The sequence below is a fragment of the Neodiprion virginianus genome, chromosome 5 (assembly GCF_021901495.1).
Source record: "Neodiprion virginianus isolate iyNeoVirg1 chromosome 5, iyNeoVirg1.1, whole genome shotgun sequence".
Classification (NCBI taxonomy): domain Eukaryota; kingdom Metazoa; phylum Arthropoda; class Insecta; order Hymenoptera; family Diprionidae; genus Neodiprion; species Neodiprion virginianus.
This window is the reverse complement of record NC_060881.1, coordinates 8651059-8671777: the sequence shown is the minus strand read 5'-3', so window position 1 is coordinate 8671777 and position 20719 is coordinate 8651059. Positions and strand designations below refer to the sequence as shown.

Sequence of the window (20719 nt, the reverse complement as noted above, 5' to 3'; positions counted from 1 at the left end):
TATTAATCAGTTGGCGGTTACCGAGCTGTCAAAACGAGGCGCGATGATCATCGAATCGCCGGGACAAGAAGACGGCCAATTAATATGCAATTATAATTTGATACTAGAAGTATATAAATCAGCGCGTGCATGGTTGGCCCTTCTCTGACCTCTTTTCAATGGCTGCCTCGGCAGCGCATTTCGAAACGCCTAAACTTCAATCGGATAATGTTTGTTTCACCTCACGTTCGAACATTCAAGGTGTTCGATCAAAAGTTTAAAAAATAAAGAACGGTTTTTTTTGTCGCGCACAGCGGATCAATTTTGAGAATTTATATCTCGATCAGCGAGTATTCGATTCGTTCGAGGATTTCATTTATTCAAAAGTATGTTGATCAAGCTTTTTTTACGCCTGTTTTTTTTATTAAAATCGATCGATAGGAAACATCGCCTTTCACAATAACGTCAATTATTTCGGTCAAAGATTACACGTTCAGCGATTTTCGCGATAATTAAAAAACGGCTTGGCCGATTCACTGCCAATTTGAAATCAGTATTGTTGGATACTTCATCGTTTTTGCCACTATCCGAGTGCGTGTGTCTTTTTCCAGCACAACGATGGCGGTTTCAAGCTAAAACTGAAATTTGAATTTTCGTAAAAAAAAAAAAAAAAACGCGTATTCTTTATTCAACGAATCAAAAATATGGTAATTATAAAAAGATCGGATGGTGGAAAAGAGGCGAAATCTTTATCGTTATTGTAAATTACAAAGCTTTCTTATTTAATTGACTGTAATTAGAAAAAAATTGCAATTGGATTGTATAATATTAAATGCTTAAATTCGCGCGTCACGGTGAAATTAGTCATTCTTTGGCAATGGGATTTTCCTGCAAAAGTCATGCAGAGAAATTCTCTCCGAGTGGGGATTTTGTCGTCTTATTTCTGACTATTTCGCTATGTGTACTTATATTTTTTCATCATTACATCTCTACAAAGTACGGCGAAACGTGCGGTCACTTGTTAAACAGAGATTTAAGATGAAAAATAAACACACGTAAAGGTGAAGCTACTCTGGAATTATTCAAAGAATTGCTTTATAACAACGACAGTTATTGAATACTCAATTGTAGAAGCGAAAACTGTGCATCAATTTGACTGAAAAGTTTTCTAATTTTCGTCTGCGCACCACTTTGATATAACTTTTGTTGTTAGTAGTGGTTTTTTTTTTTTTTTTTTTAAAGTAACTGTCTTTCAATTTATTCTGAACATTCCTCCTCGCGATTCTGCATCTCGTTAAGTTTCATCATAATCGTTAAATCGACCGTTATTACATTTGCAGTTTTATTTTCATCTCGTTTATTTACTTCTTGAGAATTTTTTTTCACTATTCATTATTCAGCGCAAGTGAAATGATGTATAAAAAAACAAAAATGTAAATAAAAAGAAGAAGATTGGCAAATGGTCTCCGGTTGTTTTTTCTATTAACTACGTACTTGATTAAAATTTTATTTTTGATCTCTAATTAGTTCGGTGATATTAAAAATACAGCTTCTCGTCCTTGACTAACAAATCCCACTACTGTAAATAAAAATTTAATTCCCCCTGAGAGGAATCAGTAAAAATACTGAGAATAGCTAAGATTCTTATAATTTTTCGATTTGTTATAAGATCGGCTGAAATTATTCATGAAATAAAATACCCTGGAAAGCAATTTGTATCGATTCGTACAATTTTGTACAATTACAGTTTTCTAATTAAGAAAAAAAACTATTCTAGGGATTGATATTTAAACTATTGTTCAAAATTTCAGTATCAAAAAGATCTTTGCAGTTTTTTAATATACACTGACAATGAGAGAAATTTTTAGTTCCGGTTACCGCTCAGTATTTTGATTTTTTACCACAATCGAAAAATATAGTTCTAGGTACAATATGAAAATTAGTTTTCTAGCTGTTACCGGAAAGTCTATTCTTTCTCATTACGATCCCTGTTGCTATATTTTCTTGCAACTGTTGTGAAAATTAAATGCTTGTGCAAGAATAAATTGACGTTAAAGCCTTATTTAACTAAAAAAGTACAGTAAACATCACAAACTGATTTTGCGTTGCAATAATTAAAAAATGATCGAAGATAGCGCAAGATGGTTAGGCGTACCTCGTTTTTCCTAATTCCAAAAATATTCAAACAATTTTTTCAACGATACCTCTTTTACCGAATTTTTCCATTTACCGCAACAAATGAAATTTTTCTCAGTGTAATAATAAATTTCTCGACAGATTAGTTTCGCGATAAAATTAGTCAAAAGTATCGACTTTCAGTCGAAGGGCCGCAGATTCGTGAATAGGCGGCTTTCGAGCCGACGACTCTACTTCGTAACCGATACAGGTTAGCGAGGCGGCAAAGCAAGTTTGGAGAGGGGGGGAGGAAATACTTATAAGCCAGCGTGGAAGGCTGAAAGCTCAGTGCGTTGAGATTCGCTGAGTGGATGAGTTGGAACGCGGAGAGTTTCAGTTACGAGTTAAACGCCTCAGGCCGACATGTAACTTTTACGTGAATGTAAGACAGAGAGATCCGTACACACAATCGTATTGTCGAAATAAAACCGGAAGTGCGCGAGAGGCGGTAACCGGCTGTGAACAATAACGAATTTCAAATCCTAACGAAATGAATAACGGTAATATCAAAAATTGGAAACTTTTTTATACCGTAGTGTGAAAACTGTGAGAAATTTCGGGTGCTACGAAATTTTTAATTGTATTTCAAGTGCCGATTGCAGTGACAAAATTGAACAGAGAGATAGAAGAGCGATTTAAAAAGAAAAATATATATATATATCACCGGAAAGCAGTTTTGTTTTTTTTTTTTTTTTTTTTTTTTTACTACCCTCGATTTGTTTCGGGGGAAGATTTTTTTTTTAAATTTATTTCGATTTCCACGTTCGTTTGACACAATTTGACGCATTTTGTTATGACAATGGTTGTCAACAAAATCAACATGTCTCCAGGATATCCGATGAAACGTTCCTTCTTCTCCGGACTTCAGGCTAAGGTAAGAATTTTAAATCAAGAAATTTCGAATATCGGCCATATCTCATCGTCACGAAAGCTGCAACCTAACGATGTTTCGGTTTTATGGCGGGAAATTCGAATGATGAAAGTTTAAATATAGCATCACTCTCAGAATTGTAAGAAAATGTGATACAAGTAATTTTTCTATATCATTATCAATACTTGTAGATACCAACTCTTCTAACGTTACACGTAAGATACTCGTTTCATTTTCTTTTACCCAGAACCGTAATTTTATTATCGATTATGTTAAAAAAAATTAAAGTATTCAACGGACCCTGTAGTAACCAGAATCAGAAATTTGTCTTGGTCCAAAATGCGGAAGTTGAACGCAACAGGTTTATAATTTAACTTGAAAGCGCTGCAGAGTATGAATTAGAAACGATCGTCCGGTGTTTCAAGATCTAAAATAAGCTCGGTGAAGCGGAGCAGCTTGCAAAACTTGCGAGAAAAGTCGAATTGGAGATGAAAAATATGCTTTCCGAGTAAACGGTAGGCGATGTAGTTGTAGTGGAAATTGAAAACGAGGAGAGAGGAAAATTTATATAAAAAACAGAACACCTCCCTTCGAATACCGACGCTCACGATAACAAGTGTTGTTCGTTTTTTTTTTTTTTTGTTTTCTTCCTTTTTTACACGAGCTCGCATTCGTTCGATCATATCAAGCTGTTAATCGTTTATTCAGCTGCGACTTTCCGTCGCTATGTAACTCAGTTCCTTCCTCTTACCCCATTTTTTCTCTCCATGCAAGTTTCACCGGCGTCAGTTGTGCGAGAAATCTTTTCTTTTTGCAAATTTAACGACGCTTGAAACGAATGTTGATTTTTTTATTTTTTTTTTTTTTTTCGATTTCGAGAACGATCAACGTAGCGAAAACTGAAACAACGCGAATTGTCGAAAACATCAAAACGTCGATACGCTTAAGATTGAAAATAATATATATTTTTCAAAATTTTTTTTATTAAAATTCCTTACATACATGAAGCTGCGTGCGTTCTCAAAATCACGTTACATTTAAATATAAACGAACGTTAAACGGTAAATTTATAAGAAAACATCGCAAATTTTGTCAACGCGGTCGATAATAATTAAATTCGAGCATGTGACATATGATCGTAGATTTTTTATTGATTTTCAATTGTTTGAACAAATACCTTGGAAATTGACTTTGCGCTTTATAAACACACATTTTTACCAACGTGTAATTCACCTTTTTATAAACTGAACACGATATTTCAACGTCTGGGTTATCTTTGAATTCTCCATCTTTGTCTCTGGATTGTGAAACTGTTTTTTTTTTTCCTCTATTTTTGCAAATTTAGATCCCTGTTTCTCTGTATGCGAAAACGCGAGGAAGTGCTGCCTGTCGGTAGGGCAGAGAAACAGACGCGTTGTACAAGTGTGTGATGATCGGCCAATGTAAGTTTTAACGGGAATGTACTAAAAGGGGAAGAAATAATTTTTTTTTATTCAAAAAGGACCCTTTTTTTTGCTGAAAAAATTACAGAGTCTTCCAATATGTGTGACAATATGGCAAAAAAATCGCCAGAATGGCACGGATCGAGGTTCTAGGGTAAAAAAAATAAAACCACGCAAATTAATTTTTTTATACCGGAACCTAGACCGAATTTGTGTGGCTTCATTTTTTTTAACCTAGAACCTCGATCCGTGCCATTCTGGCGATTTCTTTGCGATATTGTCACACATATTTGAAGACTCTGTAATTTTTTGAGCAAAAAAAAAGGGTCCTTTTTGAATAAAAAAAATAATTTGTTCCTTTTTTGGTAAAAAATCAGCGTTACCGGAACGTAAAACTTTTTTCAAAAATTCCACTCGAAAGCTAACAAAAAACTACAACTTTTATGTAGAGTCATTTTTTTCAGTTACTTCAAGTTTCCGAGATATATTCAATTGAAAAAAAAACGACAATTTCTCAAACAATTAATTAAAAAATCTGAAAAAATTCACATAGAGTAACTTTTAGCAGTAGTAGTTTTTGATATAACCAATTATGGGGCTGATCTGGGATGGTCGAAAAAAAAGTGGCCGAGTTGACGGAGAATCCCTCATATATCGGTTAAAAATTTTTGGGGGGGTGAAATTGTGGATGAATCTTGTGTTAATTGTAATTTAATTGTTTTCTATCATTATTGGATATAAAAGAATGATCTCTCACACATTAGATCTCGATGCAAGAAAACTCGACTCGTCGGATCTCTCATACAATATATATTTATTCGGCCATCGTCGATCCGTTATCTCCTCGTGTCCAGCGAATCTAGGTCTCGATATATTTAGAGAAATTCCAGACAAAAATATCCGTTTAAATATCGGTGTGTATAATATATGTATATATATACATATACATATACATATACATATTATATTCGTTCGTACGTGCGACTCGGGAATTATAGGTGTAAAGAAGCCAAAGAAAAAAAATAGATTCCGATGCACTACAGTTTACGAAAAATATCGCAAAAATCTGCGTTATAGGATTTAGTCTAATTACAAGTTTCGACGGTTTTTTACCAGATACAATTTTACAGTTTACACGAGAAAAACTCGTGAAATTCAATGCAAGAGGGACATTTTTTTTTAGCGTATCGAAAATTTGAACAGCTGTTGTTAAATACATTCCAAGTTTTTAAATCATTCGGGCGAAATTTTCCACAAATTTGAAATTATACCGCAACTTTTAGATAGTGTATATAACATAAACAGTAATTTCCAAAACTTATTAATCTTTTTACAACTTTGTAAGAAGAAAAAGGTGGCCAAAAAATCCAAAGATTGAAAACGTGTATAAACAGTATGTTAATATATCCTGTAAAAAAGGATTGCAGAAAATGGGATTTGAGGTAGGAAATAACATGCCAAATAATTTGATCCAATCCAAGATATATAATAAAATATTACAAATCATCGTTAAGTCATTATTTTTCCAAGACTCCAACTCCACTCACTTACATAAATACTATTTTTTCATCGCGTAGGATCTGCAATCTTTTTTTTCCTAATATCTGTACAGCTTCAAAGTACTGAAAATTCAGCGAGTTGTGATTTTTTGTGTATAACGATCTATTTTTCGATATTTAGTTGTTTCAGGCAAATTTCTTTTTTTTTTTTGTTTTCTTCGTCATACAATCAAAATTTTATTTTGCAAAAGATAACTAAGATAACGAAAGATATTATCCCAGAATTATTTCAAGTTATTTGAATCGATATCCGCGATTTCTACCGCAATGATTTTTCACACGATGGCGCAGAATTGTTTGTATTGGCATTGAATTGTATAATCGAGCGGCTCGTGCCGTATATATTACCCATATCCATTATCTCGTTGTTATAACGACATTAATATCAATGGACGACCAGGATCGCGCGGGCGCCCTCCTATCATCACGGTGATGACGATGACGACGATGATGATGATCGTGGTGATGATGACGATGATAATAACGATACGGTTGTGCGGCGGAACAGGCGAAGAGGAACCGTAAAGAGATGGAGAGAGCTGCCCTCCACTTTAACTCCCCTTCTACCACCAGAATTACCGGAATCACTTTACACTTCCGGTTGTCCCGAGCTGCTCGTGCGCTGCACAAAGTTAAAGTCATTCCTCTTCCTCGTCTCTAATTCTCTCGAAATAAAGAAGATGGTTCTGAAAAACGAAGGAAAATTTTTTTACATTACGAATGAGAAAGAAATTCTTCGTAATTGGGAAAATGCGCCGAATTTTTGTTTTTTAAACAGATTCTGTACAGCGTAGGCAATTTTTTGTAAATATTTCGTCAAAAATCTTTCACGTATAAATCAACGTTTATCAGCGAGGTTTGTGGTCTTATGAATGTGAAATTATCGGGAAATATTTTATTTCGCAGAGAAGTAAAAAACAAAACAATGATAAGATTTTTTTTTTATTTGATCGCTGAACTTTTTCTTTTCTAACATATCGTAGAATCTCATATGGACCTGCGTTAAACTAGATTTAAATGATTTTTATTGTATAGCATTAGACAATTGTAAACAATATTCTTCTGATTTTAAAAACAACGATAACGTGAAAACTTGATTTATTCAGCTCGTATAAAAAAGGTATTCCTACCACATATTTTATTCCCACTTTTCGTATATTTAGATAACTTTTCATACATATTTCTTTGCCGTTTTATTTGCCATTTCTGATAGTATAATGATAGGTTTTCAATACTCGAAAGTAATTATTTCGATGTAATGTAAATTATTATTGTTAGAAACAAATTGATTGAGAGAAATCGTGAAAACTGAAGGAATGATTAATTTCCGAGAAAATTATCCCTCTAATTAAATTATAAGTTTTTGGGGTCGCTGATTGCGAATTTGAAATCGGATTTAAAAAATTCAAGATGGCGGATTCAACATGGCGGAAAAAAATTTCAAATTCGATCGTATCCGGAGAAAAAACCCTGTCCAGAGGTTTTTGGGGTCGCTGATTACGAATCTGAAATCAGATTTTTAAATTTCAGTATGGCGAATCCAATCAGCGACCCCAAAAATCCCTGCGTCGAGTTTCTTCTTACTGGATTCGACCAAATGTGAGATTTTTTCCGCCATATTGGGTCGGCCATCTTGAATTTTTTTTAAAAAATCAGTGACCCTAAAAATCCTACAATACTATCTTGTTATAAAAATTGACACAGGACAACAATGTGCGACTCAATGGGTTATAACGCATAGAGAAAAACGTTGAAAAAACTTTCCCTGACAATTTCGATAAAATATCAAGAGATAATTTTATCACTAACGTGATTTGACCCATTGACATTTTTACGGTCGTAAGCAACTGCAACGGCCAAGGAACGGCAATTTATTTCGAATTGGTTTTACCCGAATCGTTGTATAGGTATATGTACATATATATATATATATATATATATATAAAGGCATACTATACGGTGCATAATTGCCTTAACAAGGTCCGTGGTGTCCCTTCATCCTCGGCTGGTTGGATTTGTTATTTTTTTTTTTTTCTTTTTTTTACTTTTTTCTTTCTCTTTTTCTTCTCATTTCCTTTTTTTGTCATCCCGCGTGTTGTTATACATATATTTCGCTGAAGTTGAGAAGGAGCAAGAATTGTCAAGAGAACCGCCCACCGAGCGGATGCTGGGTCAAAACCAGGGTCAAGTCGAGCTGCTGCCGTAGCAGAACGAGGAGGAGGATGAGGACGCAGGGATAGAGGAGACGAAGAGGAATTAAGGAGGATCTCTTCAACTCTCGTGTTTTTACACGACGATCTTACGACGCTCGTAAATTATTTTCATGCCACGTACTTATTCGGCTCCACAATCTCCCCTCTTTCTCTACCTCTCTACGTATTTATTTTTTCTCCTCTCTGTCTTTCGCTCCATGAAAAACAATCACTTTACACGCCGCTGCTCGCTCACCACGTGTGTTGGTTCAGCCTTCGGTGAGGCGCCGTTCGGTCAATAAAAGGGACATTTTAAACACTCGACAGCACTGCCGATTGCATAAACTAATTGTTTCTTTGTTTCGTTTCGTCGGAGTCTTTGAAGTTGCGGATGGATACGTTTTTTAACCGTGGATCAAAGTGTCAGGGTCTGATCAGTGAGTGGAAAGAAAGTCGCAACGTTGAATCTTAAAAATCGCGATAATCGATTCATGGAATTTCGAAACATGCAGAAAGCCAAAATATAGAATCGTCAGAATCCTGCTTTTAGAATTCAGGTTTTCTGTATTTCAAATTTTCTATATTCTATATCTCGATCTGCATTTTAGAATTCTTTGAAGTATATTTGATACCCGAGAAGTGAATTTTGAAATTTCCCTATTCTCGGCAGGTTCTCTCGAATGGAAGTTCAAAATTTTTCACTGTAACCATTTTATGCCGACAGATGAATCTATGAATTTACGAATCGTGAAATGTAGTGAAGAAATTCGATGTTTCAAAATTTAGAACGTTGTTACACCGGCATTTACATTCTATTTCATTCGTGTTACTTGAGAATTTAGAAAATTTAATCCAACGTCGTTAAAACATAAAGTTACGAACGGCTGTTTCCTTATTATTATGTACAATTTTTTAACGCGATAAAATCTTCCTGACGAATGTTAAAATTGCTCCAACGATACCGGGATTTCCGAAATTCCCTCGTATGACGATGGAACATAATTGAGTACAAAAGTTCACAATCATTTTACCCGTCGCAAAACGGAATTGAGACACTTATTACACGATTAGATCGAATAAAAAAGAGCATTTTCCCCCAACATAGCTTCACTCAAGTATTTGCTTATTCGGATTTAAAATCCCGAAAATGAAAGATAATACCATCAACGAATTTTTTTAAAGTACAAAACGACGATAATTATCGTCTGAGAATTTCCGGAATGACTATTAAATATAAAATGCCGTCTCGTTTCGCAAGCCGTAAGTTATGGACGCAAAAGTATATTGTGTAACAAGGAGGCAAACTCGGTCTTTCCGAATCGAGCGTTAGTTTGCAATATAAGTCGTAGTTAAGCCGAAGACGAATATTGCAAGTACGCGAGGCGAAAAGATCGTTGACTCCTTGTTGCGTACGATTCTTTGCATAACTAGATCGTGTGACGCGTTTTTTCACGGAGAACGAAATTGCGGTTAGGGTCGCGTAATGTCAGATTTGTTCGCGACAGTGCATGCGCGCAGACTTAAAAGTTGTCTTTTCGTTACTTCGCGCATGCGCATTCGCAGACTCACTGAACCGTCATATCCGCATAACTCCAACAAGATTCACCGCAGTGACGCGAACAACGTTGCGAAATTTCCGGTGAAAAGTGCGAATACGCGCTCGATTCAACGCCTTGGTGAAAGATTTCACCGGATGTATAAATATCGGCACGTGGCGAGCACTTACGATTAAATTATGCATCAGCGATGCAGCCAAGGCTGAATATCGAGAGAAGCCGCAGGAATTCTCGTATCTAACCAGTTGATTAATCAGTCCTTCGCAGTCCCATAACAAAATGAATGAATGACTGAATGAATGAATGAACGAGTGAACTGACTAATTTATGAATCGAGGAACGAGAGAATGAACGAGACATTGGTTCACTTACAGTTTCACGAAATACCGGCTTCTCACACCGCGGTCAATTAACGAAATGGGTGACAAACCGGATGTACAATGTTTTATAATCTTTAAACGAGTCTCTCTTACGTATTACGACACTCCTTTTGTTCTCTTATATTATACACGGTTTAAAGCAAGATAGTAATATATCGTAACCATTAATTGTGTGTTATTATTATCACGTGCGTATGTTATTATAATGTACTAAACTAACGCGGTAATTGAACAAACGCATGTTATAACGAACTCTGTATAGCTGTCTCAATTAAATGTCATAATTTTATACAAATAAACATTTTCTCCGTGTCTAATGTAGTTAAGATTGTTACTTCGTTCGTAATTAATCCCATCCCTCTTATATTTTAATCTTTCCAACTGTCTCGAGGTCTTTTAAAAATTTCGAATTTTACGCAACTTGTCATCTCGAATTCTCGATATTTTGTCATAAATTAAGTCGAAGGTTGCCGAAGAAATTAGCCTGAAATATTTCGTTTCGGCTATATGAAATTTCGTTTGTGTAATGACAAATTTTCGTGCATCGTATAATTCGCATATATGATCGAAGGAAAAAATTGCAGGATAAATAATTCGTAGATCGATTTGGAAAATTAAATGTAATCGAGAATTAGTAGGGAAAAAAATTATAGAATACTTGAAATCAGTTGACGAAAAAAAAAAAAAAAACTATTGAAGCGAGAAAACGAGAATGGATAATTTGGCGATCATCGTTTTTTACGCTAAATTGATGTTGAATTCGAAAACTGCGGTAAAATTCTTTAAAAAATCGTACCCGCAATTGTTTTTCCTCTTTCTAATAATACACATGTGACATTTTAATTATTTATTCCGCCATCTGTACAAACCAGCAAACACGTCACGATGGACAAGTGGATATAAAAATTACACAACGTTTGTCTAAATAAGTTTGTCTTTTATTTTTGGAAACATCTGTCCTCTCGCGTTTTTATCCTAATTTTACCTACATACCTACCTTATATGTGCGAATATTTGCGTGCAGCGTGCAAAATTCCGTCCAATGACCGTCGTTACATTATTATGATCATTATTATTCATTCGGCTAACCGTCGTACAAAATGTTTAAATTTTTTAAAGAAATATACGTTGATGCAAACATAGTTTCGTTGAATTTAAGGAAACCTGATCTGATCGAGATGAAATTCCTTGTTTTTTTTTTTTTTTTTGCTTTTATAGAAAAACTTTTTATCGGACTCGACAAGATTTCATCGCTGCACAATTTTACTACCGTAATATCGACCCATTTTTTGATTAATTCTTGTCGATATAAACAAGAATTATGAATGTGTATATTTAATAAAAAAAAAAAATAACAGTCCTGCGTCTTTTTGTTTTTGAATTTTTATTAATATTACACGTCGTGTAAGCTTACATTTCCTGAACACTGTATAATATAATGTGTATATTTTGATCATTTAGACGACATGTAGCGGTGACTTTGAAAATATCTAATATACACACTCTGTAGAATATTTAAACGATTTATTAGAATTCATACGAGTAATTTATTCGCGGGAAGTAAATTTTTCACCAACACGTGGAATCGAAGTTATTTTCAATCGAATAGTTTATTTTCATTCAAACCGACTGAATTACGTATTTTGCGCGTTTACTGCTTTTCTTCACGCGTGTAGACTTTTTTTTTTCTCTCTTTTTCCTCACCGCGTATTAAAATTGGATTCTCACAAATCACATTCTCCCGCCCAATTTTTCATAAACAAAATTTTCACCCTACCAAACAAATTGTACGATATAAAACTTTGCAATTGCGACACATTTTAATATATATTATATCGTCGAGTGAATGATCGCTTTTTCACTTAAACTACAAAAAATCATTTGTTGCTCCGATTTTTCCTAGGCTTATTCCACGTCATCTCTCTCTCTCTCACACACACACACACACACACACACACGCCCTTCACGTTTGCACATAGATACGTAATTCTGTCGAGATGAGATCGCGGTTGCGTAACTTTTTTTGGCGCGGACTTACGCCTCCATTTATACTATAGTATCTGTTATACACTTCAGTGTTGAGACAAAACTGATGTGAAATAAAAGAAGTAAAAACCAGCAGGAGACTTCGCCATTTACCGCAAACACGTCACAGTTACGTCAGAAACTAAAATTCTGTAAAAAAAAGAAAAGAAAAAAACACCCCGCGTAAGTTCCCGTTATAAGCACTGGGAAAGATGATTGTTCAATCTGACTTGTAGAAAAATATTTCTTTCAAATAATCAAATGAGGGGTAATTTTAATTGAATAAAACGAAGAATGTGAATAAAAACAAAAAAAAAAAAAAAAAAACAACCGCAACTGCAATCTCATTTGCTGGTAGTAATAATTAGCTGCAATGAAACTTAACGGCTCGATTGCGTAACTATATTACCGACTAAAATTCGCACTGCAATATCGGTATGTATGATAAAACGCTTTATAGGTCAACCAGCACTTAACGAGTCAGTCGAGTCGCATCATTATCATTGTTTATATATATATTTTTTTTTTTTTACAATAGACATGATACGACAGTAAGAAACTGCAACACTTATTAACAATGTTAGAAAAATATTTATGTACGTTTAGTGTCTTTTGAAGATGTGGAAGGTTTTTTCAGGGCTCCTAATTCCAAAAACTTGTACTTATTTAGATACATATAATGGGGCTCTTTTTCCTTTCTTTTTTCCTTCTACTTTCTTTTTTTTTTATGCTCATTTACTCATAACTACGTGTATGAATCAACCGTTTGTCAGGTAAAAATGTTTGTTCAAATACATTCTATTCCTCGTCTGGTCTTGTATTAAAATTATACAACACATTCGCGATGCGATTAACCGAGAATAAAATCTATAATGATTCGGTCAAATATCGTGTGATCATTACTTTAACTCTGTTTTTATTTCAACGATCATTTTACAATCATACATCATGCATATGATACACTTACACCTATAAAATAAATTAAGAAGCACACTTTTTTTAAACGTCTATTTGCTTTTATCTTGAAGAATCTTGGATGAATTAGACCGATGCAGTAACAAAAATTAACGAACAATATGCAAAATCAGTTAAACGACTTACGCTTTGAACGTCAGAGTCTTGCGTTAAAATTGTAGACAATTTCTGTATTACTGAAATGCAGTGTTTAACCCACCCCACGCATTTTACGAAAGCAGGTCTGAAGATCCTTTTCATTCCTTCTGCAGTACATTAAGCCTAGCGCGAGGTCACGGTCTAACGGTTTGCACGCACAGCTAAGGCCGTTGTTAAGCATATACACACCGCGACAATCTCTTGAAACTTGAAAATCAACCGCGCATGCGCGAGTTTTATCGGCTGTTCGCGCAGGCTGGCCAACCCGAGTTTCAGGTGTCAAACTGTTTCTGCCGGCGACGTAGTTGATACGAATTTTCGAGGTTAGAATATCAAATAATTGAGATGGTGACTCGGAAAGGTTTGGGGAAGCATTTGTTATCGGGTCGGAAAGTTGATTCTTCAAAGAACGGTCGGAATTTAATGCTTACGCTCTTTGAAAATTCAAACGTACACATTTCGCGTAGGTTGGCTCGCCTGCATCGCAGACAAGAATATCGCTGCGGGAATATTTCGCCGACCAATGAGATTGAATTATTTGACGCATAGGCGGTTGATTTTCAAGTTTCAAGATATTGTCCCGGTATATATAACATATTCAAACCGCATTGAGATACGTATCTCTATTCGCGTTTAATTGTCGCATGGCTTAGTCGGATAATTGAAAATATTCGCAAGAAACAGAAAATTGATTGTAATAACTAGATAAAACGAAACAACGACAAATTGTTTGTGAATTTTACAAAAGTGGAAAGATGTAAAAAAATTTCACGAGCGTCAGTGAGTTTGAGTTAATTTTACTGCCGTCGAATACTATTTATAAAATTTTCTCTTTGTTTCAAGAGAAATGTAAAATGCTTACATGAGAGTGAGAAATAAACAATTGTGACAAATGTGATTGTAAAAAGTGTATAATAATAAGAATTGGTATCACCTAAAATAATTTTTCAAGGTCCAAGATAAAAGAAAAGATTATCAATTTCCGAGTACAAACTTCTGTTTTACCGACTATAACCGTTGTTTCTCTCGTAGACGCAATTAGTTCGATAAAATAAGCGATAGATAAAATTTCAAGTAGAGGAGGGATTTCTTTTTATCATGCACCGCGATGTTCAGAGCGAGTTTAATTTCAGCTTCCAGTTGTTTGTTACGACTCTCCGACCTTTGAACCAAGTCATTGTCCATTTCTCTGCAAATTGTGCAAAGAATCCGAATCAGAGATTTATTCCTGGAATTCAGTTTCTTCTCGGTAAGAGAAGAAGGGAAAGGCTTCTGTTTCTGCGCGGTGAATTTTAATTTTTGGAACTCGGCACTCGCGAAATCCAGTTTCTACTGTTTCGCCGAAAATGCTTATAATTATTGCAACGAAACTGCAGAGCGCGGGTCGCGATTCTCGACTTTTCGCATCATCGCTTCTCGTATATTAAAGCTCTGAAACGCCGTGACGCTAACCTGCTTTTGATGCAGTCCAAAAACTGCCCCACCAATCGCCGCTCGCAATATTGGCCGCCTTCTTCTTGGCTCGAGCCTCGGATCACGGCTTTCCTCGAAAAGATTTCTTCACCCCGGCTCGCTTCCAACTTTCCAAGAAACACGCGTTGGCAAATCTTTCTTTTAATTGCCTCCACTGCAGGCTACGACTTTCAACGTTTTCTCAATTTTTCTTACGCCGTAACTAACGCGTATATAATGTCAATAAGAATATCCGTTACAGTGGTTTAGATAGAATAAATTTTCTGTTTTCATGTAAGCAGGTGTTTCTGAATTTTATCAGTAACGATTTCCATCGACCGAAACCTCGTGAAAAGGAACCGTTTACCATTCTTAATAAACAATCGCCAGACGTAATTCGGGATTCAAAATGTCGCCGTGGCTAAAACAACATGGCGTCGAACTCGGCGATCAGCTGATCGTTCCTTTTAAATTAATTACGCGAATTTCAAGGCACGGAAAACTCCGTGCAGCCTGTCACACCTTTGTTACACTGAATTCAATTATTGTACCCTAAATTACACGATTAAAAATTACTTTTATCACTAAATACGATAGAGTTTGAGTCTTATCGTCACCAGGTGGCGCTGTTCGAAGCTAATTCCGATCCCATAATTATTATCAGATATTCTTAAAACGAAAGTGTAAATTACACTAACTTCTATTCCAACGACGATTTTTCTTGAAATCATTTGGTAATTTTTCTAATATCTATATCCAATACCGCGGTTTGTTTTCTTGGATTTTTTTATTATTTTTTTTTTTTTTTTATCTACTTTATGCTGAAAATGCGACGACTCTGCTCCGACCGACTCATCTCGCTCGTTGCTGTCGCACGAACCTGACTAATCGTAAACCAACCAATTGAATGTCTTCACACGCGTGTGGTCCGCATGCGGTCAAGCATCAGGCCATGTCTATCTACGGAGATAAGAGGCCAGGATAAGCCGCACGTTTCCCGTAACGACTTTTACTCGCTACCGGTTTTCCTAGAAATATTACAAATTAAATATTCACAGGCTTAAGAATGAAAGTGGCGTAAAATAGAAAGAGGGATAATCTTCAACCGTGTCTCAAATACATTTGTAAATATACATTGTGTAAATTAATCGTCGACCGGAAAATTATAGGGACTAAAATTTCGTTCAGACAGATATTTCAAAGTCGAGTATCATCGCGTATAAGTAGAAGAAAATTGGTGAGAAACAGGTTGAAGTGAAGTTCGATTATTGGACAAACAGTCGAGTCAAAAAACATACTGAAACAACAATGTCCCACTGTAGCTAATTACTTATATAATTGTAGTTACATCTAAATCGGAAAACAATGAATTTTAACTGTAAACACGCTCATTATGTAAAAACATCAGACCAATCGAATATTATTCTACAATTTTTTCACAGTAAAATTCATATTGTTTCTACGATTCTGATGGAAAACAATTTATTTTCTCCAGAAATTTTCTGAGTTAGATTTTAAATAATAATAATGAAGGTATTTCTCGCTGAATAATATGTTTACCTTCTGTAAATTATAAGTACGTGTACGTGTATGTGTACGAATTGTTGTTGTTGCTGTTGTTTTTTTTTTTTACCGGAATGACGAGGTCAAGAAAATATCTGTCTCAAATTATTTTCACGAAATTCATTCACGAATAGAACAAAGCAGCAAAACATAACAGAATAATTCGTTTTCTCTGACGTTGTTGATAACAATTATATTTGCTTACAGTTAAAATTCAGTCTACGAATATTTGTTTCTGAATCAGAGTAGCTCTTTTGACTACACCGAACTTGATTATCTTCCGTTACACATTTTTTACGCCGTTGTTTTGCCATGTTTTGATCCAGATAGATTTTTTTCATTTACTCTATCGCTCATCCGTTCTCCGTAATATACGAACAATAATAACCAAACGAAAACTAAAATACCGTATTTATTTTCCGAGTTTTCCGTCTGGAATATGAGAAATTTTCTGCAATGGAACTAGCAGAACCTGATAAACAAAGAAAATGGAAAAATTTCAGAACAGGGGTATCAATTTATTAATCAAAGGATCGTTCTTACGAAAAAATGAAACAAGACCCGTCAATTCCACTTGGCTTATTCCTCTTCACGCAGCATGACGATTCGAACATCCTTCGGGTGAGAAGTTGCGTTTGTCACATACTTTTAAAGCTGGAAAATTCGATTAGCAATAAGAAATAAGCCGAAGGGGGGATTCACAGGGAAAAGCGTTAGTCAACAATGTTTAACGGCAAAAAGAGGAACTGATACGTATTCTATTTAACCACGGCGATGAGAAACTGGTTACACACGTATTGACCGCGTTATTCCGGATCTTGCGGTTTGCGTCAAGTCAACGATCTTTTTCCACGTTTCTCGCTTTCGCTCACTTTAAACGCGTCTGCCTCTGTCTGTCTACATACGTGTGTCTGTGTGCGTGTGTTTTATATATTTACAGAATAAATCAACGCCTGAATTCGCTGCCGCATTGCAAATAGATTTTTATATACACCTATATAAACTAGTTTTAGATAGGCCGCGATAAGTTCGTGCCAATGAATAGATTTCTACTTCAGAGTATAGGTATTACAGTAGGATAAATCCATTGCCAAATCCGCTTCTCAATTTCTAATCAGATTTGGATTCAGGCTTTTGTACTTGATCGGATTTGTACATTATATCATATCTGATGGACACTTGTCGTTTACATACGTACAAACGTCACATCTGCAGATCTGTGATAATTATTATTTATGAACCACGAGATAAATTTATTTCCCCCTTTATAAACTGGGTGCAGTTTGGAAAAGAAATGTCAATAATGTATGCCACTTGTATTATGTTTTATCCATACTTTTTATATCGAGATTAAGATTCCAGCATTATCTCGTCACAAGAAGTATTTTGTACATTTTTATAAAAAATATACTAAAATTACCCACCGCATGTATTGCGGATTTATTGAAAGAAGAATTTTCACGCTTTTGTAACTGTTCAACTAATTTGATTGATTATACTTTTTTCTAGATATTCACTTTCTCGTTACTGATAATTCGAGAATCTCCCGCGAGAAGAAACACTTATAAGTTGTTATTGACAAGGGAAATTTTTGAATTCCAACTTACGATAAGATTATATGTATAACAGCAGTTAGAATTGAAGAATAAGTGGAAAAAAAAGAGAGAGAAAAACCTTTGCAATCTGCAAAAAAAAAAAAAACGACTGGTAAATAATTTCATGCCTATACGTTATAAATATTCTATAGAAATCAATTAACTGGCCACGTGCGTTCGAGCTATTATTTACAATAAACTTTTAATTAGGCAATAATTATTCGTAACGGGCGATTATCGCCGCGAGACTCGATGCTGCAGGAATTGATGTGAAAGGTAATTTTTATTCCTCTTCATTCTCCCGCCTCTTCTTTTTATTTGTCCCTTTATCTTCGCAATTTTACGAGCTGTGGGACGTAGCTGCGTTTTATATATACGAGTATATATTTTCCTGCGAAAATGTCGCTTTCTCTCCGCTTATTTTCGTCTCTTTTTACTTCTCTTTCGTCTTCTTCTTTTCTTTTTCCACTTTTGCGAATTACCACGTCATCGTTGAAGCGCAGAAACTTGTAACGATATTAATATTAAGGTTTTGCAGTAATCCTACACTTACCGACGGAGCAAACTCACCCTTTTGTTTGTTCTTCAATATTCTTATTTAACTTTCTATATTCATTTTTTTCTTATATATAGGAAGAAAAAAGGTGAGTTTGCTCGGTCGGTAAGGGTAGGAATACTACCTAACCTTAAGCCCATGCGTTTATTCGCCATATTAGGGATCATATCTGTAATATCGAATGCACATAACACTCTTATTTCACAGTGACGAACAACGTTTGTTTTTTTTTTTTACCCCCTACGCCTTGCCTCCTGACTTTCGCGAATTCGTGTATTCCTATAAATAAATTTCATAATTTAGTTCACTCCTGCATCACTTCGGGGAAAACAACTCGTCGAGCCAATTAAATTTTAGCACAGCAGAGTGATTATATAAGAACAATATCACAAAAGTCAAATTTACAATGTGTAATTATCCGTTAATATCGTCCAATTTTTTAACACAATGACACGTTAAACTTCGAGAAAAGTACATTTCGATATAATTATACCTATCTATTCGGCAATGTTTTTCATTTTACATCGATGAAAACGAGCCTTAGCAATCAGTTTACTCAATGATATATATGTACTGTTAGTGTTACTGTTATGGCAGTTGCTCAGGCTGAGACTATTTTCTTCTTACTTTTATTCATCCCCATTTCTTATTCCCCGTTATTTTTATACACTCGGAACAGTTTATTTCTTGGAAAACTTTACCCACGTCGAAAGATTGGAAACGAATCAAACTCTCGATCTTCACTTCACAATATTATACAGATAATAAAATAGATAATTCGCAATCTAAGTATTATAATACCTTGTGTATAAATTTATCTATTCAATATTTTGAAATCGTCTAATCAAATTTCTGACGAACGATTTTTTCTCATATTGTTTTTTCCGTCTACCAAAATTGCCATTCGAGGTTGAAATTCTTTGCACTGGATAAGTGATCGATAAATATTTGAATAGTTTCTTCTACAGACTCAAAGCTTGAACAACGATAATTATTTTCCAGAAAATAAATACATTGAATTACATAATGTGTCGCCAAGTTTTTCCTTCATTTTGCCTCATATATTTTCTACTGATGTAATTTACGCGCATATCGTAAGCTGTAGTAAATTAACGACCCTGAGACCTTGCTGAAAAATTACTCATCGATCTTACGTTGCATAGCTGCACGATACAAAATTTACGAGCCGAGAAATCAGGCCATCATTCTACATTCGAGATATTCGTGTCCCGATGATCTTTGCACTCATCAATTATTGTAAAGTGCATTCAATACAATACCGCAATTAAGTATTTTTCACCATCATTTGGCGTTCTCAAACGCCGCCCCGCAAATCGCCGCTACAACGCAAAATATAATATAATCGAGCATATATGTAACGGATAAACTTGATTCCAATTACGCGATGCAGCTCGTTAAATTTATCATACCAACGAAGCGCAAAGTTCAGTAAAACGAAGTGAATATCAGAATCTAACAAATCGAATCATGACCCAAGTGTTTCTATGACACTTGCATTTTCTACTGAAAAAGACTTTTTTTTTATGCCAAATCGATGTTATCCTTATCTTACATCCTCCCCACACATTCGCAATATCGTGGAATAACAACAATATAGTCGATTAATCTATCTGAGGTCACGTAGGACTCCTACCTTTACCGACCGAGCAAACTGACCCGTTTTTCTTCACCCTTTCGTGAGTTTCCTCGGTCGGTAAAGGTAGGAGTACTGCACGACCTTAAGAACCTTGTCGAAAACTGATCGCGCAATAAATTTTGCCAATATTTTGGCACTTTTGTTATGTCTGTTCACAATTCGAAGGGGCGAACGGGAATTCCGAGAGTTGTGCAATGGTAACTGCATTGCGGATAATACTACATAACTAATCTCACGTCCGTTGCAAAATGCAGTTAATATTAATGGTAACGCGATACGTCGGAGATGCGGAGTTCTTTGATGTTTGCGACTCGGTGCCGCGCGTAGCGGAAAATAACACTTTACTCGATAGATAGAGAGAAAGAGGGAAAAGGAAAAAAAAGAGATGAACAGATGTGAAGTTGTACAAACTTATGCACGTGTAACGCGTTGGTATATTAAACAGTATAATCACGATCCATTGCTCAAGGCGATTCTCTAACGATTATATGACTTGAAAATATGGAAAATTTTGGAATTTTGATCGCGGGATTTTATTGTTGGGCTATGTGGTAGTTGACCTATGAAAGATAAAAATCTTCTATTATCCTTTATCGTACCAGTG

At 35.2% G+C, this 20719-nt stretch overlaps 1 protein-coding gene across 8 annotated transcripts in view; it reads left to right on the top strand.

Moving 5' to 3' along the window:
* LOC124306257 (NAD(+) hydrolase sarm1) overlaps positions 1-20719 on the top strand; it is a 197302-nt gene that overhangs the window by 125119 nt on the left and 51464 nt on the right. Inside the window, exon 1 of one of the 8 annotated variants that reach the window (XM_046766748.1) lies at positions 2881-3028. The exons of the other annotated variants lie outside the window; for them this stretch is intronic. Within the exon in view, the coding sequence (XP_046622704.1) occupies positions 2948-3028 (81 nt within the window). The 5' untranslated portion in view covers positions 2881-2947. Of the gene's footprint in view, positions 1-2880; positions 3029-20719 lie in introns of those variants that run through there. 8 annotated transcript variants of the gene reach the window in all.